We start from the raw sequence: 27869 nt of genomic DNA on the forward strand, positions 1-27869 counted from the left end.
TCGGATACCTATAATCTTAGACTCGTCCAAAAACACACTTCAAAGGATTTATCTTGAGTTGTTACTTCCACAGTCTATTGAACACCATTCTTCGGTCCTTTAAGTGATCTTCTCTTCTCTGTGACTTGACCACCAAGTCATCAACATAGCACTCGACATTCTTGTGAGGCATGTCATCAAATATCCTATGCAATACACTCTGATAGGTCACACATGCATTCTTAAGACTAAATGGTATTACCTTGTAACAATAAATTCCTTTTGGAGGGCGAAAAGCTATGAGCTCGTCATCCTCTTGCAATATTATTATTTAATTGTATCCAGAAGAACCATCCATGAAAGATAAAGCTTCATTACCTGTAGTTGCATCCATCATGAACTCAATTATGGGCCACAGAAAGTCATCATTTGGACAAACTTTATTTAAATCTCGGAAGTCAACACAAATACAAATTTGTCTAGTTGTCTTTTTCTTCATGAGAACAATGTTTGCGATCCACGTTGGGTATTTTACCTCCCTAATAAATCATGCAACGAATCAACTTGTCAACTTCAGCTTCGATCTGGCCTAGAAGCTCTAGGCGGAAGCAACACTGAGTTTGTTTGATTGGATGCATTCTGGGCTTGATTGCAAGGTGATGGACAACAACTTTGGGATTGAGGCTTGGCATCTCCTTGTATGTCCAAGCAAAGACATCTTTAATTCAAGTAGAAGTTGATGATATGCATCTCCTTTTTCATTAGTCTCGTATTTTTCTTCTGAGGCATCCTCGTCATCCACTTGGTAGCAAGTTGTCATATGAACTCCCTTCACCGCTCTCTTACAAAGAACATTGTAGGAAATTATTCCCATAGCATAACTGGAATCCTTTGGAATCCATGACGAACCTTGTACCTATTCGACACCTGGCAGGTGTCAGGCCCAAATTTACTAAAATACCACTTTTGCCTAAATTCAAAACCACCCTGGGGTTTGACTTCTGTTGAAAATTTGACAAAATCTCCCTTGTAATTGGCTCAGAACATCAAATCCACTTACATAAAGAATTCACAAAATATCTCAAATTATTTAGCACACACAAGATAAGTTCACACACTTTCAACAACAGTCTAAACCAACAAAACGAACCCATGGGCTAATGTCATAGACTCCCTTTACAAGGACTTTCATGAGATTAAGCATTATACAAGTCAATATATCTCGGTCATCGCACGCATATGTCCTTGACTTCTACAAGAAGTGTCAGATGCTCCAGGATCTGCAAATACAAGGAAATATCATGAGACTCCTTGACAAAAAACAGAAATTCCAAATAAGCTCTCAAGAGTCTCCTAAGACTAAAAATTAAATTGCATCTTCATAAGCTACAACTTGGTAGAGGACATGAGGTGTACCTTTCAACTGGAAACCTCTATGAAGTTGAAATTGATGCTCTGCAACTAAATGTTCTTCATCTCGACGAGTCGCTATTCGTAAAGTTTAAGATTGGAAATTTATATTCTCTCTAATAAACAAGGTTGCAAAGCCGCTTCTATGAAGCGAAGAGGCAACTTCTCTGTCTTTCTCGAGAAGTCTTTTCAACAATTAACAAAGTGACACTATATGTTATCTCGCTAGTTGTTGGAGACGGTACTTTTGGATTATAATTTAGTTTCAATTTTGTATTTTCAATTTTGAATCAAATTTATGTATTGTTATTGATTAATGTGCTGATTTTATCTTTGCAATCACTAAGTTTTACATTTAACTAAAGTTGTATAGACTACCTTTTTTATCATAATGAAGATGCAATTCAGGACAAGTTTGGAAAGACATTTCTCCATTTCCATCACGTCATGAGCGTGAGGTTGTGTATTGCAAATTCTTATGGTTGGGAGCTCATGCCATATTTTCTCTCACATGTTCCTAATGTACAAAGATTTTATCTCAAAATGGTAAATAGGAAAGAAGTTCCATAGAGCAAGAAGTTTGATTCAAATGCCCCAAGAGATGATGTGGCATGGTGTTTGACAAACGTTAAACATATTCGGTTCATTGAATTTGGTGAAAAGATGAAATAGGCAAGTCTAATATTAGCTTTTGCTAGGGAGGATGCTATAGAAGAAAGCTTGGAAGGAATAACCATTACCTATGAACGATTGCCACATGCAGTTCCAATATATAAAAGATGAGAAGATGATTTTTTGTATCAAATGTAGATGACCTGAATTCTTGTTAGCTTTTCACTTAGTATAGATTGGCATTATATAGTTGCTTCATTTTTTACTACCTCAAATGTAGAGCACTTGTGTGTAGTTATCTCACAATATGGTTGTTGGATAAATTCAATTGGGATGGAAAACACTGTATGTAGTTATGTCACAATCTGCATTTGATTTTTGGTATCAAATGCAGATGACCTAAATTCTTTTTAGCTTTTCACTTAGGAGAGATTGACATGATATAATTGGTTCTTTTTTTACTGCCTCAAATATAAAGCATTGTATGTTGTTATTTCACAATCTGGATGTTGGACAAATACTATTGGGATGGATAATGCAATTGTTTTTTCTGTGTCTGATGTGCATTGTGTCTCAGTCATATTATAAAATACAACATAATTTTATACTGAAACTTGCAATTCAATTAGGGATGAAATCAGAGAATTTTTAACACTTTGAAATAATGTTCATAAAAAATCACTTTTCTCTATCTGAAAATTTTCTATACTAACTTGGTTGTTGCAACTTTTATCATCTACTTCCCACACCATGAACATGAACAATCTCATATAGTGACATAATGTTTTCTAAACTCAACTAGAAAATGATGCACCATTCCATAAGATCTGACTTTCTTGCAAGAAATGAATGTTTCAAATTTTTATACATTGTCCATTCATACGGGTTTTCAAGTATTATATCATTTTTCCAGCCAACTTCTTATGATACAATATAGCAATTTGAAGTAATTATATCTCCCTTATTTAAGAACCAAGATGAACTTGTAATGATTACAAGGGAAAAAATACCTCTACAAAATTTAATTTGAAATCCAAGTTTCCAAAGCATTGTGTAACCTCATACTCCTCCCGAAGGTACTCATGTACTTTAGCATATTTTGCATCCCTCTAAGTAATTTTGATCTAATGGAAAAGAAAAAAATAATTAATATGAGAAGATGCAATACGAGGTTGTTAACCAAACAGATGTTGAATTTAAGGAGTTGAAGCAATGTCCGATAAGAAAAGATATAAATAATAGATGATATATTATGTAATATAATATTCCAAAAAAAATGGAAACTAAAACAAATATGGAAAAATAAAGAGTCCTCAACAAGAAATTGATAGTTCTAAACTGAGTAGTAACACACATCGGAACCAACAACAACAATTTGAAAGTTCTTTCTTTTTGTCATTTTTTTATTGATAGATACATACATAACATGATTTCTGTAATAGACATCTTTATTAACTTCTTTCTCTTTTTTTTATTTGATTTAGTAGAAAACTCAGCAGAGTTGTTGTTCTTTACAATTGGAAATTGCAAGTTTCAAGTTCAAGAAAAGATGCTCAAAATCCAAGTTTTATTGTTCTGTGTTCATTAGTTTTATTGTTATTATTTGTATTGTGTTTATTATAAAACTTAAAAAATGTTTCCTAAACAAACAACTTTTTGGAAATCTCAAAAGACAAAGAAAGAAAAAGGAAGAAGAAATTGCTCAAAGTCTAAGAGGGTCTTTGAATAAATATTTTGTTTAAAAAAATCAATGCGTCACCTGAAAATTTACCCAATGAATATGAACAACCAATTCAGTTGGAAAAATTAGCAAAAAATGAGAATGATGTGAATGAAGAAGTTGGTGATCTAGATCAAAATGAAAATATTGATCAACCTTGCCATGATGAACACATAGTCAATGAACCTGAATGTCCAGAAACAAGATTTTTTTTTTTTTTTTATAACTTTCATGATTCCAGAGTTTGTGATAACCTTGATGCAAAAATTAGAGATTTATTTATAGAAAAGGGTCCCGTTAGAGAAACTAATCTCAAATTCCCTATTGATGAATACAAAAGACATTTTTATTCAAATTATTATATTCGAACATTATCAAATGAGGAAACTCATGATCGAACATTATAAGGTGTTTTGCTTCTATTGTAAGTTGTTTAAAACAATGTATCCTAGAAGTCAGTTAGCAAGTGATGGAATTTGAAATTGGAAACATCTTGGTGATAAGCTTAAATAACATGAAAGGAGTGTTGAACACCGCACTAACTTGAGGTCTTGTGTTGAATTGCAAATCAGATTGAAAACAAATCAAACAATTGATAAAGAGTTACAAGAGCTTATCAAGAAAGATAAATTACACTGGAAAAATGTTATACCTAGAATCATTGCCGTTGTGAAATGTCTTGCTATACGTAATTTGGCATTTCGTGGAACAAATGAAAACATTTACGAAGATAGTAATGGTAACTTTTTATGCCTACTTGAAATGATTGCAGAGTTTGATCCACTAATGCAACACCATTTTCGTCTAATTCAAGAAAAGGACATTCATTATCATTATCTTAGCCATAAATTGCAATCTACATCCTCCATAAGATATTCATTGTAATGATATGTTTCTATTCGTATTTTAAACTCAATCCAAATCATGCATTCCTCAACATAAGTATATAAGCCCTATATTTTAAACTCAACAGAGCATAAGAAAACATGGATATCTTGTTAGAAATAATCCCTAAAAGCCAATCATTAGATGAAACCTTTTATGGATATTTATTTTAGCAAATCATTTAAGTTAACACATAAGGGCAAGTACATAATTTCAAATAGCAATCTAAACTGCAATTGTTTACTTATTGACGAGTCCATGGTCTTTGAGCTAAGAAAAGTGATTTTAAAAGTTTAGATGTAGAGAGACCTTTTCCTGTAACTCACACCTAAATGTTCCCAGAAAGGATGTGTTTTGTTTTGCGGGAATTAAGCCACGTAGTTTTGAAAATCGCAATGAATACATGACTCATTGCAAAGGGATTTTGAATTGGATTTGATTGAAAAAAGTTTGAGTGAATTTAGCTGAATAAACCTAGGATTCTATTTGGAATTGTGTTTGGGGCAAATTTAGTTAATAAATCATGGTATTTGTTTGGGTTGAATTTGGTGGTGGTTGCATCTAGATTGAGGCTAGACTGCATACGTACCCTACAAAAAGATCAAACCAACATAATTCATAACTTTGGGAATTAATAGGTAAGTATAGCCCACTAATTTAGGATTTGTGTCTTTGAGACAGTTGATAGGGTTTAGAGCCCTTTTGAGATTTGACTTGAAACCTCAATGAAGTTGATTTGTGAAGATCATTCTTTGACTAAATTTGGTTGACGGAAACCATTGATTCAAATGGATTTGTGGTTGCATATAGATTGAGCCTATATTACCTACGTACCTTATGAAAGGATCAAACCGACGTAGTTCCAAAATTTGGCAATTAATGAGTGAATGATTCACTAATTGAGAATTTGTGTTTGAGATATTTGAGAGGGTTTAGAGTCCTCGAATTGATTCTGAAATTTCTTTTTTGGAGATTTGAAATGGTTTTGACCTCACATAAATTTCCATGGGGTAGATAACCCATGAGAAAAATGGTTACATACCATTTTTTATTGTCAATGTCAAAGGAAAGATTAATGCGCATTTTATATTAACTCACTAATTTGGTTTGACCATTGACATTTGCATTTGTGTCCAGACATGATTTGGAGGATTTGAGATTAATGGGCTTTTGTGATTGACAAACTTGCTAATCATTATTGATGCTTCTTCAGCATCTTGGGAATGAACTTGATGCTTGGAGCATAATCGATCATTTATTTGGATTCGACTCACCATCACATCATGGTTGAGTTGCGTGACACTTCTTTTTGAATGGCTTCCTAGCCACAATGATTGGTCCCTATCTTTTTCATTGGGGATTATGTTGGCGTGTTTTAGTAATCGTCTTGCATTTGAGAAAACTCTTGCTACTTAAGTTCACGAGAATATTGGACTACCAAATTATAAAAAAGATTTAAATAAAGTTGTAAAAAAAATTACCAAAAAAATAATAATAATACATAAGTTAAATTTAGTGTGGGCACATCTCGGCCCATTTAATGGTCTGTCACGATCACGGCATAAGCCCATATAGGCTAGGGTTGAAGGCTTGGACCGGAATTGATAATTTTCATAAATGGATGAGCCCCGTACGGCCCGTTTATTAAATAGTTAAACTCTAAACGAGCTGGCGTGGCCGTTTAACACCACTAAGAGCAACTTCACCCATTTGCCCTTAGCCATAGCAAGGTGGGAGTTAGGGCAGCCACTATTCAGATGAATAGTTGTTGCCCTTGCAAATAGTATTTTGTGTTTCCACCCATTGCCATGGCTAAGGGCAATTACTATTCATTTTTTTGTTTTTTTCACAAATTTTTTTACCTCAATAATTAATTTGGATAATATTTTTAGATAAGATTTCCGGGTTCCTACGTGTCAAGACTATTCATAATCGGATAAAATTTCCGGATAAGATTTTTGGATTCAAATTTCGGATGAATTTCAAAATTCAAATTTCAGATAAATTTTTTGGTTCAAATTTCGAATGAATTTCAAAATTCAAAATTCAGATAAATTTGGGTTCAAATTTCAGATAAATTTGATGAATTTCAAAATTCAAATTTCATACAAATTAGGGTTCAAATTTCGGATGAATTTCAAATTTCAGATAAGATTTTCATCCAATCAAATCAAGCCACGTGGCATGTCTATCTTGCCAAAATTTTCTATAAAACTAGAGGCTCAGCTCATACCTCTCACACCACATCTTTCTATATTTTCATTTCTCAAAGTTTAGAATTCATACTTCATTCATTCTCAATGGAAGATTTTAGGAGATGCTTGGAGAGGCAAGAGCGAGAAACAAATGAGAGAAACCGTAGAGCAGATGAAATCAATGAGTTGCAGAGACAAGTCGATGAACAAGTTGTCATAGCAGTGGCTTTGCAAGATGAAGAGAACCAAGGTCGCCGCCGTGGTTCACAAGTCGGCCGCCGCCGGAATGTGGAAAGACATAGGCATTCTCGGGGTAAGAATCTTTTGAAAGATTATTTTATCCCAACTTCTTTGTACTCTGATGTTGATTTTCGAAGGCGATTTAGAATGCAACCTCATTTGTTCAATAAAGTCATGCATGATATTTGCAATTATGATGCATACTTTGTTCAAAAGTGTGATGCTGCTGGGGTTTTGGGGCTTCTTCCGGAGCAAAAGCTTACAGCTGTTATACGAATGTTGGCGTATGGAGCATCTGCTGATCAGGTGGATGAGATTGCCCGGATGGGGAAGTCCACTACGTTGGAGGCTTTGGTAAGATTTTGTCAAGCTGTTGAAACTCTGTACACTAGGGACTACCTGCGTAGACCTACTCCCAGGGACCTCCAACGGCTTCTACAAAAAGCCGAAGCTCGAGGATTTCCAGGAATGATTGGTAGCATCGACTGCATGCACTGGCAATGGAAGAATTGCCCAACTGCCTTGCAAGGTGATTACGGAAATAGAAAAGGCCAAAAAAGTATCATCCTTGAAGCCGTTGCTGGCTTCGACACATGGGTTTGGCATGCCTTCTTTGGAGTTGCAGGATCCCAAAATGACCTCAACGTGCTGGGTCAATCCCCGGTCTTCAACGATGTATTGAGAGGCCAAGGCCCCAATATCACCTATCAAGTCAACAATACAGTGTACCAGACGGGGTATTATCTAGCTGACGGCATCTACCCGAGGTGGACCACTTTTGTCAAATCCATTCCAAATCCCCGATCCCAGAAGCAAAAATTATTTGCTACCTATCAAGAGGGATACAGGAAAGATGTTGAAAGGTGTTTTGGCATCCTTCAAGCTCGGTGGTTGATTATTCGAGGTGCGGCCCGTATGTTTGATGAGGAGATCCTCAGAAGAATTATGATGACTTGCATCATCCTCCATAATATGATTGTGGAGGATGAGTACGATTATGATGCTTTAGAGGTCTACGAACCGAATCCAATGAACACGGCCTTGACACGGATTTATGAAAGGCCCATGGGGCCAAGTGGAGAACCGTTTGAGCCGGAACCGTTGGTGAGGGATGGTCGTTTCATGACCCGGATGATAGATCGATATACAGAGATGCAATCTTCGTATATTCATGAAATGCGTCAAGTTGACTTGAAGGAGCATCTATGGGCGGTGAAAGACAATGAAGATGAATGATGGAGCATAGATGCTTTGGTTATGTTTTATTTAGTTATGGTTAGGTTGTGTTGTTTTATTTATTTATTATGGTTTGGTTGTGGCTTGTTATTATTATTGTGCCTTGTTTGTAGTTTTTTTTAATTTTAATTTTGTTTTGTTTGATGTATGGAATATGTTGAATAAAAAGGTATTTTATTGAATGCTTTGTTTATTAAATAAAGAAATCCAATACAAGTCATTAAGAATTACTACTACTAAAATAAAATACATGAATTACAACAACTTTAATAGAAAACATGAAAAATACAAATACATAAAAGGTATGCCAACTAATTTAATGGTTTCCATCATTTAACCAATCCGTGTTGCTAGGCCCATCATCCCGGAAAAGTCTTCTTCTCATAACATCCCTTCGTTCTAGCTTCCAAAATTGTTTTGTTTCAGGGGACATATGGCTTGTATCCATCGCCATGGTTTCCCGATCCGTCTTGTCCATATCTTTTTTGCGCAAATACTCCCTTTCTCGTGCATACTCGGCTTGAATTGCCAACTCGTTATCTTGGCGTTTCTGCTCCATTTCAATTCTTATGCCGTTCTGCCTTGCAATTTCCTCCAAAAACTTTGAATTATTATTGCTTGAATTACCCGCTTTCTTTGCCTTCGCAGCCTTTCGGCCAATGGGCCTCGGCTCCTTTTCGATGGGTGAGTCTTGACTCATAGGGGAATCGAGAGGTGAATCCGATGTCATTGAATCACGGAGTGGCGTCTCGTTTAACACAACGGCGGGACCCGTCGGAATAATTATGAAGCGTTTGAAATATTTCACCACCTCCCAACATTCATGATGGTTGAAACTTTTTTTGCCACCCCCGGTTGCACCGAACCACATCTGTGCTTGAATCATCTATTTAACAAAAAAATGGAAATGCAAGAAATATTTAAAATATATTGGATATGCAAGTAACAAAAAAAAATAATGGAAATGCAATTAACCTTACAAATAAATTAGGAAGTGCAAGAAAAATTAAGAAACAATTGGAAATGCAAGAAATATTAACAACATATTGAAAATGCAAGAAATATTAACAACATATTGAAAATGCAAGAAATATTAATATTAACAAAATATTTAAAATGCAAGAAATATTAACAAAATATTAACAAAATATTTAAAATAATAAATATTAACAAAATATATATATTAGGAGATTAAACTTAATAAAACGAAAATTATAAAATACTTACCTCGTTAGTACGATTTTCCCCGCTTCTATAGTTGTCCATCGCTTTTGCCAAGGCATCTCTCCATTTTCCCAACTCTTTATTGAGAATTTTCCACCTACTAGATAATTTCATCTCCGTACGAGTCGACCCCGGAATATTTTCACAAAATTCGGCATGAATTTTTTTCCACATATGAAAAAATTTCATCTCATTGCCGGATACGAGACAATGACAAATTTGGAGCCAAGCCTCACACAAGGAAACATCTTCCATGGTGCTCCAAGCCCTCCTGTTTCGATAGAAGAAGCCATAAAAATAAGAAATAAAAATACAAGGTGAAAGAGAGGAAAATGTTGAGTAAAGAGTAAATAATAGTAGAAGTATAATAAAATGTGTGAGGATTAGTGTTGAAAGTGAAGGGTATTGATAAATATTTATAGAAGAAAAAAAAATCAGAACTTTTTAGAATTTTTTTGAAAAAATTTCAATTATTTTTCATAATTTTATTGCCCAAAAAATGCCAGCCGTTGGATTGGATTCGGAGAAGCAGATATTAGCGCTGGGGGCGTGACACGTGGCTTCTGCCCGTTGGAGGTTGCGTCGCACTGACGTCACAACATGCAGGCTTTACCTCGGGCTGAACTGGCCTTTGGGCCAGCCCGACTTGGTGGGACCCACTCCCAACCCAGACTTGGGCACACTGCTAGAACAAGTTTTTTTTTTCCCCAGCCTTAGGCTCAGCTCATTGCTGAGTTGCTCTAAGAATGGCAAAGTGGGTTGTACAAACGAGCTGGCCCACGCCCAAGCCCAATCCCAAGCCGAAACCCAAATCGAAAAATAGTCATCAACATCCTCTCTCCTCCTCTATTTGTTCTAGTCTATTTATTTCTTGAGAGAAAAGCCAGTGTCTCCCTATTTGTAGCTTTCTCAGTCGAGCTCTCAACAACACTCAACCCAAAAGAAGAAAGATGAGCAGCATTGGAACAGGTTACGATCTCTCAGTCACCACATTTTCTCCTGATGGCCGCGTCTTCCAGATCGAGTACGCCGCCAAAGCCGTTGACAACTCCGGGTACCTTTTCCCTCTGAAACCCTACTTTGGTTCCCCGAAAAATGCAATACTTGTCCAAATTTTCAATCCACGCGATTTTCGCTATCTGATTTGGGACTTTGGAGGTTTTTGTAATTGTCCATTAATTGTTGCAGGACTGTTATTGGGATCAAATGTAAGGACGGCGTTGTTATGGTAAATTTTTTTTTTCTTTTCTTTCTTTGTAGTTTAATAAATAAATGTTTTTCAAAATTTTAGTTCTCATCCTCTCTGGTAAACATGGGGTAATTTTTATTTATTTATTTTGAATTTCAGGGTGTTGAAAAGCTTATAGCGTCGAAGATGATGTTGCCAGGTTCCAATAGAAGGATTCATTCTGTTCATCGCCACTCCGGCATGGTATTTACTTGGATTCTCTTACAGTTTTACTGTGAAAAGTGGGCTCTACCCAGTCCTACTAACTGAGCTCAGTAATGGTTCATTTTTCTTTAGGATCTTAATTTATCTACCATTGTTAATCAAGGATGCCAAGATTATGTTGTGGGCATGCTTAGATAGATAATATGTTCGATGGTCACTTATAATGTGGGGAAATCCATATTCCTCATTGAAAAATACACTTTAGGCATCAACAATATTATTTACAAGCGAAGTTTTTTATATAGAAATTACACTATAGCTTGTACTAGGCGAGAAAGGAGTTCACTTTTGCCGTTGGGTTATCTGAAAGTTTTGTTGCTCTGGCCTCTAGCTGCTTTTTGAGAAGAAAATAGGTGTTTCTCTTGCTGCTTAGAAGTATAAGATGAAATCTGAGAACTTTAGCAGTCCTGGTGCTCAGAGAGTCTGACTACATTTCACAAATCGATAGACTGTTTCTTTTTCAGCCCTAAACAAGAGCTACTAACATTGTGAATGTCTTTGATGTAGCCTCCATATCTTAAGTCTGTACTCCTATGCTTATCACTAGGATTCTGAAATAAAAGAAAGTAGCATACAGACTGCTGCTTATTTGAAATGCGGCCTGGAATTGAAAAGTCACTAGATATGGTTGGAATCTGCAAGACTGGGCTAGCCTGATTCTTATATCCCTGGGTGCTTCCTTTATGATTTCGTTCGTAGGTTATGGTCAAACTGGTGATATGATAGTCTAAGCAGCATGTGGATTTGTATAAACCATTGCTAACTGTAGTTTGATACATCATAGACCGATATTGAGATATTCATAGAATGTATGATATTTTGTGCCGGCTTTAGATTTTTTGATATCTCATGAGATTTGTCTGATAATTTTGGTGGTTCAATTATGACCTATCAATCTTAGCGAGAGAGCTGACTTTTAAATTTAGTTTTTGATGCATTTTATGATGTTATCCAATTACAGGCAGTTGCTGGATTAGCAGCAGATGGAAGGCAAATTGTTGCCAGGACCAAGTCTGAAGCTAACAACTATGAAAGGTGTGCCTCTCTCTTTGAGTTTTGCCTACCAAAAAAGAAGAAAAAAAGTGTTTCTTGTTGTTTGGAACATTTAAACATTCTCTCTCTCTCTCTCTCTCTCTCTCTCTCTCTCTCTCTCTCTCTCTCTCGTGGATTTGTGTTAATATATCCTCCCCTTACTTTCCTTTCCTTTTCTTTATCAATTTTTTGCTCTAGTATAATTTGAATGGACAGGTTTGTTTGGCTGGAATCCTGTATTTAAATATTAACTTGTGATTGGTCTAATCAATGGGTAAATTAAAAAATTTGTTTTGGTTGGTATACCCATACTTTGGCTTTTCATTTAGTTATATTAGTCAATAGACAGGCTCACCCTTGTTCAGATTACACTTGCATGTTATGGATGTGTAAGCATGCGGTTGTAAATTTTCAACCATTGCCATTGAACATTTTTCATGATGATATCTGAAGTATTTCCCTGTTCTGGAGAATTCTCTCTGTCTCCCTCTGCCTCACCGCATGTTATAATAGTTTAATACTGCTGATACCTTCTGAAAAATGCAAATATGTTGCTGGTCCCCTCACTTTGTGGCTACTATCTACTTCACATTATGCTTGTGTTTTCAGGAGTCGGGACTTGCTTAATGTTTGTTCGATGCCTGTTAATAATAATGGACATGACTGGTCTTTTTGTTAATATCCTTTTGAATTATCTAGACAATCTGGTTGGTGAACAAGTTTTGAAACTCTCTATAGTAATTGTGTGCATGTATAATTGTGATTACTCTTTTATTCTTTTTTCCTCCCCATTCTTGGAATGATTACTACTTGCTATGTGATGATTGACCCTTGAAATTGACCTCTGGGGTCCACCCGAAATTCAAATGGTCTGTGTATCTTTTATCTATTCATGTTTTTACATGTTTATTTAATTTTTATAATTTTTCTGCAGTGTGTACGGTGAACAGATTCCTGTTAAGGAACTTGCCGAACGTGTTGCTAGCTATGTGCATTTGTGTACGCTATATTGGTGGCTCAGGTTTGATGAGAACTCGCAATTCCTTGTTATCATTTTAAAGGTTCTGTTTACACCCTCTTATTATTTATGAAAGTTGTTATGCAGACCTTTTGGATGTGGGATAATCCTTGGCGGTTATGACAGAGATGGGCCACAACTGTACATGGTTGAACCTTCCGGCATTTCTTATGTGAGTTTATTTTTGTATCTTGTTATTTTTCTGCGTAAGAATTGTATTTATTCCTTTTTTTTAATTTAGCATAGTATTTTTGTTGTTGACGTGTTTTGTATTAATACTGCTCTTGGCATTTCTTCTAGAGGTATTTTGGTGCTGCAATTGGAAAGGGCAGGCAGGCTGCTAAGACGTAAGTTGAGAGATTGTTTTCTAAATTTTTGTGACAATATTGCAGCATTATCTTGTTGAGAAATTCCTGATTTATTAATGCGGACTTGAGTAGTAGAATTTGCAATATGGCCCATCTTGGTCCCACTGAAAGCTTGTGTACCAAATACTGCCATTAGGGAAATCCACTCAAATGTATCCACAAAAATTTCGTATCAATTTGGTCCATCTTGGTCCCTCTGAAAGCTTGTGTACCAATCAGTCAAACATTAAATCAAAATTGGTCTACCAGGCTGTACACAGTCTATGCTAACAAGGATGCTTGAACATTTGTCTTTTACAATTCGATAATAGCATTAATGTTAAATTTGTTCGTTCTTGAAATTCTATCCTTTTGTTTATTATATTTTATTGTGCTGAGAAATTTGAAAGATGATACTGGTATATCTATATCGTGTAATGGCAGTGAGATTGAAAAGTTGAAGCTTTCGGAATTGACTTGTCGGCAAGGTGTTATTGAAGTAGCCAAGATGTAAGTGGCATACTCTATGAATTCTTTGTTGGCATGTTGTAATTTGATGATGGTGGCATCTAGGTACAGATTTTTAATATATGTATAGTGTTATTTTGTAACAAGGTCTCTAAATAAGGGTTTGTTTCTCAACTATTACATGAGATGTGGCCGATAAATATGCAAAGAGGTGTACATTGGGTAAGATGCATCGAGCAGGCCCTTATTTCAGGACCTTATTAGTGTATATGCATGCATGTAGGTATGCATGTATATCTACATCAAACATGTGACCTTTGTTTTTCGATATAAATAACTCTTTCTTTTTACTTTTCCTAAAAATTCAATGTAACCTTTTCAAGACAAACAGCTTTTTCTTTTGACAATTTTTTTCTTCAAAATTCAGTGTACCTAACAAGGATGCTTCATATTTGATAATATTGGTTGTCATATCATTATGAACAAGATAGAGGGTCGAAAGCCTTTTTTTTTCACTGGGTGCACTGTTTTATCTACTGATAGGTCTAAACTGTTATGGGCCCATTTCTTTTTCTTTTTATAGTTCTTTGTGGAAAATGAGAGTGGGTATGGGAGATAAATTGAACTGTGCCTTCGTAATTACTGTATAAACTATAATAGACAAGGGAAAACGAAAGAGTACTAAAGTGTGAACTGGCAGAAATCTAGGCAGTTGCCTTTGTGCATTTTTGGTGTTCATGTAAGAAAAAGAAAGAGTTGCAGAAATGAGAACTGGGTAAGGGCCGAATTTCCCTTGGTCTCCCTGCACTGTACCATGAAGATTTTGGATAAGTTTATTTTGCTACCCATATGGCAGATAATGTTGGGTAAGAGATACATCATAAAAAGTGTACGGCAGGTAATATGTTGGATAAGAGGTAAATTATACAAGTCTATTGTAAAAGTTAATAATTCAGTAACCTTTAGGCCTCTTTCTTAGTTGGGTTTAGGGGTTTTGTAGCCCTTGTTTTTGCAGTTCTTGATTGTGGGTTTTGTTGTGGCTCTTGTTTTTGTTTTTGGCTTAGCTATGTTCTTCTGGGGTATGCGCTTGTCTTAACTCCTCAAGTAATCCTTTTTATCCCTCAGAAATTTATTTTATCTTCCAGAACAAAAGTACTTTTTTATTAGCCAGATGCATCTCACTCACTTCACTCACAGTTGCATCTAGTCGTCAATATTTTGAAATGGAACTTTTGATGTTGTGGCCATCTCACCCACTCCATTTTTAATTTTATTGCTTTCAGCAATAAAATTTGTTTCTTAAAAAAAAAAGAAGCTGTGGCATGTTGCATGAGATTGTTATAATTATTGGCTTGTGTGTCTTTGAGTATGTAGTTCTTTTTCTCAGACACTAGATTGTTTCATATGCTTCATGAGTTTGCCATAAGATATATCATGGAATAATGTGCTTGTTCTAAAGAGTGATCTCAATAATAATATTTTTCATGCTACTTTCGCCCCCCATTCCTGAACAATATTGTGCTGGTAGAAGACATCAAAGCATTTATGTATTTATGCATGTCTCATGATGCTCAATCTCAAATTTCTACTAACTGTAATATTCAATTATGCCAAACAGCATTTATGGAATCCATGATGAGGCAAAGGACAAGGACTTTGAATTAGAAATGAGCTGGGTCTGTGATGAATCAAACCGTCAGCATCAGAAGGTATCTAAAGTTTGCTTTTGAGTTCAAGAAACTTGCAAAATTCAAACTAATTTCAGATACAGCTTTTATTTTTTCCAATTGCCTCATTTGTTTCTCATACCATCATTTTGTGATTAAAAGTAACATGTCATTAATATGTAAAGTTTATCAGATTTTAAAAAAAATTATCTTTCCTTTCCTTTACTATTTCCTTTTGATTGGTTGTTAGGCCACATTCCATAGCTTTTCTTATTTTCTTAGGGAGGGACCTAGTGGAGAATGGTACATGACCTAGAACCTTTATCTCACTTGGAGATGTAGAATGTACATTTCTATAGCAGGCTCACAAATGTATTCAACAAAAAATTGAGAATATTTCCAGAGCCTGAGCAGAAACTCTTTATTTGTAGCAATGGTTCCTGACCTGTATGATTAATTTTCCATCTTAATTTATTTGTGAAAAACCTTGTCATCGTGTTTTAGTACTGTTAATTTGAATACAATCCTCTTTCAACGGTTGCTATTTGTACTACATTTGCTGACCACATCTCCCATAGAGGTAGGTGGTCAGTAAATGTGGTACAAAATATTCGTATCTTTCGGAAGGCTCAGCTGTTTCAGTCGTTTTCCCCTGAAAACCAAGTAATCTAGACTGGTATAGGATTTAGAGATTGTGTTCTTTGATGTGCCATAGTGTTCAGTTGTGCGTGGTTCCTAGCTACAAGTGCCAACTTTAATGATATCTATTATTCATGTTCCACTGTGCTTAATATCTTTTTGAACTTCTGCATTTTAAGCCCCATATTCAAATTGATGATTTAACATGGGAGGGAGATTATGATTCTTTTGAACCAATATTTTTCCATTGCCCTTCCGTTTTCCATTATCACTACTGCATGGTATTATAATGTTTTCGTCTTCATCTGTGTTTTGTTTTTGTTACCTTGTAGGGTAGTTCCATGTGAAAGCCTGTGTTGCATATTTATAATTTTATTTTTCAATTTTCAGGTTCCAGATGAGCTTCTAGAGGAAGCAAAGGCAGCAGCTAGAGCAGCATTGGAAGAAATGGATGCAGATTAGAAAGCTAATGATAATATGTTATTGTTCTGATGGTTTTATTTCAGTGAGTCCTTGTGCCTACTCAAACTAGTATGTCTAGAAAGAAAAAAAAGAAAGAAAAGGGGTTAATGGGATAAGATTGATGGATTTTCATTAGCCAATTTGACTGCTGTAGTAGTCTTGTACCTTATGCTGTTCAATTTACCAACATTGCGGTGCAAACTGTATCTGTAGGATGTTTGAGAAACAGAGTTTCACTTACATTACGCACGTTGCCCCTTTACTGCTAATGGTAATTCTGTTATGTGAGTTCACTTTTCTTTTGCCGGAGTTTGGCTCAAAAGCAATTCTAGTCACTGATTTCAATTTTCTCAATTTCGTCATTGGTACTTGCATTCGATAACAAATCAAGTCACATATCTCAATTCCGTCAGTTTAATTGCCTGTGCTAAATGTGTGCAGAGGCAAAATTATATTTCAACCCTTTAAAAAAATTAATAAATCCAGAAGTGGATGCAGATGGTGATGCTTTCACGTGGGTAACTGAGATTTTCGAGAGCATTTCTTCTTTTCTAAACTGGATCTTGGTTTTCAAGATTGGAGCTTCGAAAGTAGCATAAACTTTTTCGGGCCAAAAAGGGACCTTGGATTTTACAGTGAGACTGTATGAGAGCAAAACTTATTTGGCAAGTGGGGTAGACGGAGAAAGAAAGTGAAGACGAGCATATCGAGCCAACTTGGTTGCTGCGTTCATGGCCTCTAAAGTACAAAAACAATAAGCTATACTTTCTCTCAAAAATACAAAATAAATAAAAATTATCAGAGAGTTTTAGAGCCATCCAGCCCTCACCTGAGAAACGAAAACAAAGAAAACCAAGGAACAAAAATGGAAGCAACGATGGGATTGATTACGGCTCTCTCCGCCCTCCTCTCCCTTCTGCCCCAACACTCCTCTGATCAGCTCTCTCAAGTCGAGCTTCATATTTGGGTGGGTATAGCTGGTGGGGGTGGTTGGTTGCAAATAAAGGAGAAATGAGAAAGGATTTGGAGATAAGGATGGTGGATGGGGGTGGGAGAAATAACTGGGTGGTGGTTTTTTTTTGGTTTTTTTATTATTAATTGTTTAAAGAGTGAAAATACAATTTTGCTCTTGCACACATTTAGCATGTGCAATTAAACTGACGAAATTGAGAGATGTGACCTTGTTGATAGGGGAGATCGGTTATGTTGGACGAGGGTCTCGAATCGAGCCAGGGCCGGAACGTACCCTGGGCTGTTGGGTTGACTCAATCTTCCTGGACAACCTGCACACTTCAAGCAGCTAGATCATTAGACAAGGGGGAGCTGGCGTGATACCAGTCGAACCCCCTCCGATGGCTAAGTTAGTGGCTGGTTTGGAGTAAGGAGAAGGATACAAAGTTTCTAGGTGAGAATAGTTATTACCTTTGTCGCAATGTAGGTGAAGAGTATTTATAGAAGGATGTTAAGGCCCAAAATGTCACAAGAAGCCCAAAGATGTTTAAAGCCTAATATAACATATAATGTTGGTCATACGTTAATCTAAGTTGTATTTTAGGAATTTATCCACTAAATAAATATATAAATAATGTACATGTCATGCCAAACAAATAATACATTATCATATGCTAAATCAGCCGACAAGCTTAAGTAGGGCCAAGCCACATACATGCATGGGGCTTGCTGAGCGAGTTGTGGTGTGGATAGTTACAAGGATTCATGAGGCCCATTAAAGGTTCAAAAGAATTGAGGTTTTGGGCTGCTTGGGAGCCCTAAAACACAAGCCCATTTTCTTGAGCCCGTTGAATGGGTAAGCAGGGAGAACGTGCCAATCTTCCAGCATTAAATCACCAACCACCAGCTTCTTCTACCTGCATCAAAGCCAAAGTTACTCGTATTTTCTTTGAGCACCAAACCCTTTCAGCAGCTCTAAAACTAAGTTACGGTGCCTACTACTCAACCCCAACTTACTAGCACTAAAAACACAATCAAACATTATAAATCATTTTACTATGTCATCAACTTCTGCCTAGGGACCCGCTCATTCATTGCTTGCTTCAGAAATGTTGGAGCTCCAACGGCTATAAAAGGAAGCAATGATAATCCAACGAGGGGAGGACAACCAGCAAGCCATACAACACCCAAGCCTAACCCATTCATCTCCTCATTTTCTACCAGGAATGCAGAGGCAAGCTCACCCTCTACTGGAAATCACATAGCCTTGGGCATTCCAAACCCAGAAACAAGCCTTACCATGCTTCAACAGCATTCAAGTATCCAAATCCTTAAACACAGATTAACAAGCCATACCCAAGCCATGCCGTAGAAATCCAAAGAGCTGCCGGAAGAGCCGCTGGAAGAAAAAGAACATGAAGCAAGCTCATCCTCCAAAAAACCCATTGCCGTAAACACACAAAACCCAAGCCTTCCTCCATCATGCTTCTCTTCTTTCATAAATCACTCCAAGCTATGAACATTATCCAGAAACCATCTCAAGCCATCCCAAAACCAATCACAATAGAGCAAGCCATAGTGTCACTGCTGGAAAACACTCAAGCTTAACCCAAAAACCATCATATTCTTCTCCCAGCAACCAGAAACCATTCCCAACCCTAAAATATCCTTTATCCAGCATCCCATTTCAACTCAAGCAAACGCTCTCTCGCTAAACTCATGGAGACTTAGCTCCCACACCACAAGCCTCTCATGCCAAGCTTATCAGCTATTGTATGCCTCATAGCAGCCAGGAACATCTTCTTCTTCAACATCTTCTCCAACACCATTTCACTACCTGTAACACATATTTGACTTCAAGAAAGGCACTTCCAATATAGCAAAATCAAGCAAAATCATTCCAGTACCTGTTATACATCAAAACCTGCAAGGAGCTAGCCATTGAAGATGACCAGAATATTCCCTAAGAATCATCATTCTTTCGGGATATTTTGGGGCCTAGTCCTTGAACCCAGGCGAAGGGGCAACGTCACTCTCTCTTTACAGCGGCCCAAGTCCACTTAGAGCTGCTGTAACAAAAAGGCCCCTACATAAATAGTGACTCTACTAGGGACTAGGGCATTAGTGCTGTAGTGGCTCTTGAAAAATCACAAGCTTTAGAATTAGAATTCATGCAATTGCACTACAACAAAATTTAAAGCCTTCTCAGACAAAACACCTTTGTGAAAGGCCCATGGGGGCTTAGGCAAATTCAATATTCATACCACTGACAAGCTACGCAACCAACCGCACATTCAAATGACTTGGGGGCTTCCTACCAAGCAAAATCAGAGAAAGGAAGAAAGTCATGCCAAGCAAATCTAACAAACAAAAAGAAGTCAAAATGCAAATCCAAATGACTTAGGGGCTTCCTGCCAAGTGAAAAAAAGGGGGTCAAGCACAAGCATTTCAAAGTTTCTAATGCAAAACCAAGCTTTACCTCGATTCCAAGAGATGTGTGATTCAACATTATTCACATCTTCCAACAAGTCCAAGCCATGTACATTCACCCAGCACCATTTCCACCGCTTTTAGTATCTTAAACATTTTTCAAGCATTTGCCTTATTTCAAACCTTTTCAAACATCCTGCATATGTGCTCCTTAACCTCCAGAACTCAGTCCATCCTTGTAACAATTCAACAAACTCATTGCATCTCTAAAATAAATAAATAAATAAAAATAAATTTATATAAATAAATAAAAAACTCAGAGCAATCTTGACCACTAGCTCGTTCTCTGTCTCACCCAAAAGTCTCCGTGTCAAGCAATTCAAATCCTCAATAAGCCTTCACATTGCAAGTCAAGGTGAAAGCAACCAAAAAAAAAAAACTCATCTTCATGCTATTAAGTTCCTAGCAAATCAGTAAAGAGATGGCATTTCTCACGGAGTCTCTCAATCAAGCCTGACAAAGGAACAAGAGAATATATTAGACAAAAAGCATGCCAAGCAAACAAGTTAATTCATAAATCAACCCTTTACCAGACAATACAAAATTTCCTTTTTGCTTACCTCAAGTGTAGGAAGATTTAGTGGCAAGCAGTTATCCTTTTCTTGACAAACCAAGTAATACCAACCCAACAAGTCATCTACAGGAGAACAATTACCAAGAATCATGTTGCAACTCCAAAATTGAATCTCTACCATCTGCCAACACATATAGCTATTGTCGAAAACTTACCCAAAGCCTTCATTGTTTTCGGAAATACTTGTGCACCTCAAAATATTTCATAGTCTGGGAATACGTGGTGCAATGGAAGGAGCTCATCAGTGGATCTAAGTATTTTCACGTCACTGTCAAAAAAGGCAATGAATGAATTGAAGTTATACTCCCATGATGTATCTACATTCTAGGGGGAAAGCCTAGTAATCTCATAGACATTATCTATGTTGGAAGCATTAGTATCTGTCTCAAAAGGTATCAGAAGGATAGTCATAGTATCAGGATAGGCTCGCTGGTCAGTGGGTTAAGGGGTATTTTGACCTGATTGAAAAAGTTGGTGAAAAATACCTCTCCTTGCACTGGAGCTTCCTGGATGATGATGCTGAGGAGAACCTAACAGAACAAGGTGAAGGGTCGCATACGGAGGTGATGGCTCCCGAGACCGACCCAGTTGTTCAAGGTGCCGACCCGGTTGAGCCAGTAGCTGAGGTACTTTAGGAAGAGTTTGGGGTGGTCGTAGTACCTGATAGGGCACAAGCTAGAGATGTTTGAATTTGTGTTGTACCCCATTTGCCCTGTAGTTATTGTAACAAATTAGGAACAATGTGCCAGCCCTTGGCCGGGCTCGGTGTAATTTTGTGACGTGTTGACTGTGGCTTCTTTTAGTATGGAGTAATGTTTTGGGTAATTATGTTTTGAGTAATATAGTGTTGGATGTTGATAGTTTATATATTTTGATTTCTTTTAGTTAAGGATGGATATTTTATTTGTATTATTTTCACAAGTATTGAGTTTATGTTTGGTATGTGGGGATTGCAAAAGCAGAGCAGACCAAAGGTTATGCAAGAAATGAATGACAAAACATAAGATTCCATTAATCACATAATAAGTAGGGTACAAGGATTTCGAACCGAGCACAGCACTGAGTCAGTAGTTCGCTACCATGTGTAGTGCTCAGAAAGAAAACATAGTAGATGGTAAACAAAATAGTAATATGATCGGGTGGAGTCTCCTATTGTGCCTAAGGACAGTACTTCCTTAGGTGCTCAGCTTTCCATGGATATGGAAATTGTTTGCCATTTAATTGCGCGAGCTGATACGTTTCGGGTTAGGCAACATCGAGGACTTGGTATGGTCCCTCCCAGTTGGCCTCCACGGTACCAGCGGTTCTATCCTTGGTTATAAGTAGTACTTTGTGGAGAGCTAAGTCCCCTGGTTAGAAGTTACGCTCGCGTACATGCTGGTTGTAGTACCGAATTGTTTCATGGCTGATACGTGGCAAGATGGAGAGCAGCGCAGAGTCTATGCTCTTCCAATAGGACCATGCTAAGAGAGAACTGCTCCACATTCACCTTGGGTGTATAACGGTTGACCCGATGTGTGGGGACACCGACCTCAACGGGAATGATTGCTTCGACCCCAAAGGCCAAAGAATATGGGGTTTCCCTTGTTGAAGTGCGCTCGGTGCAGCGATAGGCCCACAAGACCTCTGGTAGTAGTTTCGACCAGGCCCCCTTCTTGGCCTCCAACTCTTTCTTGAGTGTACGCTTGAGGAGTTTGTTAACAGCTTCCACTTGGTTGTTTGCTTGAGGGTGAGCTACGGAAGAGAAACGGAGTTTAATCTTTAGATTATAGCAAAAGTCTCAAGGACCAAGTAACAAGACGACACCTGACTTGGATGTGAAAGCATTAAATGCCCTTTCTCAGTCACAATGCTGGTATTAGGTGTGTGAAGTAACTTGGTCTAACAGGGATCTGGTCGGGTAGGTATACTAGTGCTTCTGCCTTTCTATTCTCATGACGTCATAGTGGACCTAAGGCAATCAGCCTGGTCAGGTCGGTGTATAAGCAGCCCACCTTGGCCACGTGGCGTCCTCTAATAAGCTCGGCTCTAAGACCTATTAACAGTAACTTGGGTGGTCAATCTAGTCGGGTCGATACACTAGCACCCCAACCTTGGCCACAGGGCGTCTTTTGATAGGCTCGGCTATTTGACCTTTTAACAGACATGATTTGTTAACGACTGCAAGTATAGGGGCAAATTGGGAAAATTGAAATCACAGTGACTAAAATTGATTTCGATCCAAACCCAAGTGACCAAAATTGTAATTAACCCTTTTTATTTTGTTGTCCTTTTCCTCTATAGTGTAGTCTTTGTTGGGGTTAAATTAGGTTTCAAAACATAATATGTGATATTATGTAGAGAAGGTACTTCAATTGAGGAGTCCCTCATATACGTTTATTTGTGGGACATCATGTAAGGGTCCAAATATATTGTACTTTTAGTGATTCAAACCGCCAATTTTTTAGGTCTTCTTTACACACACACACACACACACACACACAAAAACAAACAAAAAAACTCCAAATTGGAAAAATTTAACTGTTGGAATAAATGGAAGTTATTTATTGGTTTTTTTTTTTTATTTTTAAACACTATCTATTTATTTCATCATTACCTAAATGTTCTAATTTTTTATTTTGTTTAATCTTTTTCAAGGATGATACATGAATGGAGTCTTGCAAGATAAATGGTTCGGATAATTGAAATTAGTATAGGGAATGAGTCCTACAAGGTGGCCCTGAAAAAAACTTACGATAATTTTCACTTTATTATGGTAAAGTTTATCGATTTTTAGAGTTCGATACATCAAATTTTTTTCATCTCAGCCGCATTCATAAAGTTGATTTTCTTACCACTTCCATACCTACCGTCAGTCTTTCCGTTAACAAGTCTCTATTTCACCCCTCTCTCTATTGAAACCCCATGTTCTCCATCCTTCAGTCAGAATCTCTCTCTCCCTATTTGATTTGAGCTTACCCTTTGGATGTAGCTACCAACCCTTAACATGATTTCTTGCGTACCTCTAAAAAGATGTGTAGACTTTTAGGTTGGGTGCGTGCACCACCTCCTTCTTGTTTCTATTTACTTCTCCATTGGTTTGGGGTGGTGTTTTTCCTTGGCTGTTGTGTTCATTTTGGTGCATCGACGAGTTCGCTTCGAGCACATTTGTGGGTGTTGTTTTTGTTCCTGTGTTTTTGTGTGGTGGCAGGTTCTCCCTTCAACCTTCGCACGATAGTGTTGTCCAAGTCTTCATGGCAGGACAACTCTATTGACTTTGTCCTAGGGTTTGCTAACAACCAAGTTTTTGTTGTGGGCTTTATGTCTAATGTGGCCTTCTGATGACTTTGTTTGGACTTTTCCCTTTTTAAGGTGCATTTATTGGGCTCATCTTGCTTGAATGGAGGAACTCAACCATGTATTTCTTTGGACATTCTTACTCGAGTTTGATTCATGTAGGAGACAATTTTTAGACAACTCAATATAATACTCCATTTTCCCTCTACATAACAAATGAACAAAAAAAAAAGAAGAAGAAGGGGGTGTGCTATGCCTAGATGTCTCCAACCCGCGTTGAGCTTACTTTATGTAACTGCCCTATTGTAATCTTTCCTTAGTAATGATTTTTCCTTCGAAAAAAACCTCTGCTAATAAGAAAAACTTAACACTAAAATTAAAATAATAAAAAAGTATAACCCAAAAAAAAAGAAAAAAAAAGTGAACACGCGTATGTAATTGATGAACAAGAATATTGTAATGCACGAGGAGAAAGAAAAAATAGTTGTAACGAGTAATACCCGAAAAAAAAAATAAAAAAAAAGTTGTGACAGCACGTTGGTTAGACTGGTGTACTGGCAGTGGCTGAGCAACATTGATGCAAAAAAGAGAGCAAAAGAAATACTGATTAATTTTGTTTGTCTTTTTGTTGCCAAAGTTGATTAATTTTGTTATCAATACAATAGTTGACGTATAAATTATCAAAAAATAATAATTTTGAAAATAAATAATTGTTTGAAAACAAAAAAAAAACAAAAATGAAAAACGTTGGTTGGGCGCGGAAAGGCCGCAAGAAATTGGAACATCCGCCCGGATGTCATCGTTGGCAGCGTGTTAGAGAGGGAGAGAGGGAGAGAGAGTTAGAGAGAGAAAGACACAGACAGACAGAGAGAAAATCTTGTTTCTCTGTTGCCTTAGTATAATCCGTCTCAAGAAAAAGTGGTGGGCAGAGGCAGCTGGTTTTGATCCCAAACCCAAAAGCCTCTCTCCATCTCCCTCTCTCTCTCTCTCTCTCTCTCTCTCTCTCTCTTCAGTGCTCAATTGCTCATTTACAGGTACATCATGTAAAACTCAAGAACCCCATTTATTTGCTTTGAATTGGTTTTCTTAAGGTGTTGTGGGTTTTGTAGTGGAGGAAGGAAGTGGAATTGTGATGAACAGAGGGTTTGGGAGTTGAGAATAGAAGAGTTTGGGCATCTGGGTTCATATTATCCATTGATGGTATGGCACAGAATAAACCCAAGAGGCTATACCAAGTCTGGAAAGGAAGCAATGTGAGTTTCTCACTCTCTCTCTCTTTCTTTCAATTGGGTTTACTGTTCTTGACTTGCGACTGTTTTTTAATCAGCATGAATTGTATTGGTTTATCTGCGTGTATTGCTTTTGTTACTGAGAGAAGAGGATGATATTATGAATTTGACTAATCTCTCTGTATATCATCTTCTTTCCTCTCTCTTGTGTGTGTTTTTGTCTTTAAATTTATGGTGAGGCAGTTGTTTTTAAGATGCACTCTAGCTAGACTGGCTTTACTTAATTACCCCCTCCCCTCTTGCGGCACAAGAAGGCCTTACTTATTTCCTGATTATATTTATCACTAGAAACAAAAGATATATCTTTCTGGGTCGCAGTCCAGGTTAAATACTAGATTTCAAATTCTTGCCAATAAGGTCATATATTTGTTTCTTTCATTCATCTGTTCCTTAGTGTGGTTACTTGTTATTTTGAGTGAATTTTATGCGTTTCAACCAAGATTTTGCAGACCAGGTACGCATGTACTGAACAGATAAAGCAAAATAATTATGTATTATTTCACGTGGTAGTATGGAAGACAGATTGTAGTGTAAAGCAAGATTCATGTAGTAGCCCTCAAAAATCTAGTAAGCAGAAAAATGGCGTGTGTAGTTGATTTATCTCCTATCTGCGGAGAAAAAGAAAGACTAATTTTGAATATAAAAACAAATGAATAATCAGAATTTATCATGTCATGCATATTTTCTTCCTTTCGCTTATATCTGCAGATATATGAATGCATGTATTAATTCAAGTCGTACAATATTAAATTTATTGATCATTTCTTGGTATGGCACGTTTGATCATTACTTGGAAGCCTGGTGCATTTGATTTATGCATGCACTTTACTTTATTGGTAGTTCACCTTTCACCAAGCATATTGTTCATGTGACTGATTTTGGAGATGAAATTTCAAAATAAATTTCGATTCTCTTTTAAAAGTAAAATTTATCATCATAGTTTGTCAGGGTTCTTTGATGGACATGGATATCATTAAATTTCCTTCGCTGATCAGCACTAAGTTTATGTTTCCCCTTTCTCTGTAATTGTATTGGCTATATCTTTCATTAATGAAAGCTTTATGGACTATTCTTTTAGCTGAAGATAGGCCAGGAGTTGACATACATGTATACCTATTGAATATTGTTAAACGTCCAAATCCAGTTTGAATATTGTCAAAACCCAAATCCTGTTTGGTGTACTTTTACTGATGGGGCTTTTGATTTATTTTTTCAGAACTTTCTCTGTGGCGGAAGATTAATTTTTGGTCCTGATGTGGCATCTCTTCTTCTGTCCACACTTCTTGTTGCCGGCCCAGCAGTTGCCTTTTGTATAAAGGTTTATTTTAAAATCAAACATGGGAAGAATACAGATTATCCTGTATTAATTGTTGGCTCAGTCCTTACTGTTTTGGTAAGTCTTCTTTTTTATTTTTTCTATTTCTTTTTCCTTTTCTTTCTATACACAGTTGTTTGTAGTCAGAGGCCTATTCTGTATGTGGCTATTCGCATAACCTCTATTTCACCATTTCTTATGAGATAGCTAAGAGTTAACAGTTAAGATCTCAGTAGTCTACCAACTTAGTTTTGGTTAAGTTATTATTGAAACTCAAAACTTGAATCCTTGCCTTGGAATTAATAGCAGCATCCATAGGATAACTCCCGTCTTAAAAGTAGAGGAAAACATCTATTAGGCCATGAGGATCATTAAAACGAATAAATACTATATGGCTATTTACATAAGCCTCTATATCACCAGAAATGCCATTACTTGTGGCTGTCCTGGAAAACCTGGGTCTTGGGAAGGAAATATGAATGTGGATTTTGCTTTAAGTGGCAATCAAAAAAATTACACCTGCCCACTGATGATGGCTTAGTACTTTTACCATTGTTCTTTCTGTCTCCAGATTTAATGCTACGTAATAAGCCATTCTGAGTCAATATAAACTTCTCTACTATAATTGAAAGGTACATCACACATAATGGGGCAGCCATTCCCCGTGGATTAGATCCAAAAACAGAAAATAGAACAGAAGGGATAGGTCTGGAATCACTCCAGGGGTTTGGCTTCACACCAATTATCTCCAATCTCTGGAAAATAAACTTTTCTTTATATCTCAACAACTCAACTCCATAATGAATTACATAGACGGGGTATTTATAATAATCTAACCCTAGAGTGAAAATGAAAATTAAACTTATTCTAGGAAAGAAATCCTAATCCAAATAAAATAGGAAACTTGGAAATCCTACTGAAATCTGGAAAACTTAGAGAACCTAGGAACTAACAAATAAATTAGGAAATTAATTAATAATTCCCTCTTCCATCTCTTTTGTTTGTAAACCCTAATGGGTTTGACAAAGATGTCCTCATCAATTCTCCCTGGCTGAGAAGAACTCGACTCCGGCGAGTTAGAATTGTAGTAACATTCCTGGAAGTCGGAATCAGCGTGCAAACATATAGACTCATCCTCTTGTCTCCCTCCCGAATCTGATAAAATCAATGAGTTGTAGGAATGCCGACTGATCAGTTACACTTTCCCGCCTTTGCTGAACGGTGATTCAATCAATGGGCAACTTACTAGTGTCATCATAGGATGAAAAATCTCACCAGATACAACCTTAATGTCGACAACACTAGCAAGAAGTTCAGGCTTACACACTTCTTCCTTAAACTCACCTTGACCAGCAGCTTCTACTTGAATCTCCATGGTATTGTCTTG

General features: G+C 36.9%; 1 protein-coding gene and 3 long non-coding RNA genes across 5 annotated transcripts; 2 read left to right on the forward strand and 2 right to left on the reverse strand.

Annotated features, from left to right (window-relative positions):
* Window positions 1-10336: 10336 nt before the first annotated feature.
* Window positions 10337-16886, forward strand: LOC117634399 (proteasome subunit alpha type-3). Of its 2 annotated transcripts, XM_034368497.1 has the most exons (10): window positions 10337-10555; window positions 10690-10729; window positions 10850-10933; window positions 11916-11989; window positions 12921-13007; window positions 13092-13176; window positions 13305-13351; window positions 13796-13861; window positions 15438-15528; window positions 16516-16886. In XM_034368497.1, the coding sequence occupies exons 1-10, from the start codon at window positions 10452-10454 to the stop codon at window positions 16585-16587; spliced, it is 750 nt and encodes a 249-aa protein (XP_034224388.1). In that variant the 5' UTR covers window positions 10337-10451; the 3' UTR covers window positions 16588-16886. The 2 variants fall into 2 exon arrangements, with proteins under 2 accessions (XP_034224388.1, XP_034224389.1); XM_034368498.1 differs by lacking the exon at window positions 13796-13861 and having other exon boundaries at window positions 10348-10555.
* An 80-nt stretch (window positions 16887-16966) lies between these two features.
* Window positions 16967-17623, reverse strand: LOC117634400. The gene is made up of 2 exons (XR_004586770.1): window positions 17417-17623; window positions 16967-17325 (listed from the first exon to the last, which is right to left on the reverse strand). It is a non-coding gene; the product is annotated as an uncharacterized LOC117634400 (long non-coding RNA).
* A 2429-nt stretch (window positions 17624-20052) lies between these two features.
* LOC117635884 lies at window positions 20053-20866 on the reverse strand. The gene is made up of 3 exons (XR_004586964.1): window positions 20758-20866; window positions 20589-20665; window positions 20053-20203 (listed from the first exon to the last, which is right to left on the reverse strand). It is a non-coding gene; the product is annotated as an uncharacterized LOC117635884 (long non-coding RNA).
* A 3793-nt stretch (window positions 20867-24659) lies between these two features.
* On the forward strand, window positions 24660-26568 carry LOC117635720. The gene is made up of 3 exons (XR_004586940.1): window positions 24660-24912; window positions 24988-25131; window positions 26384-26568. It is a non-coding gene; the product is annotated as an uncharacterized LOC117635720 (long non-coding RNA).
* The last annotated feature ends 1301 nt before the right edge of the window (window positions 26569-27869 follow it).

Source organism: Prunus dulcis, chromosome 7, assembly GCF_902201215.1.
Source record: "Prunus dulcis chromosome 7, ALMONDv2, whole genome shotgun sequence".
Classification (NCBI taxonomy): domain Eukaryota; kingdom Viridiplantae; phylum Streptophyta; class Magnoliopsida; order Rosales; family Rosaceae; genus Prunus; species Prunus dulcis.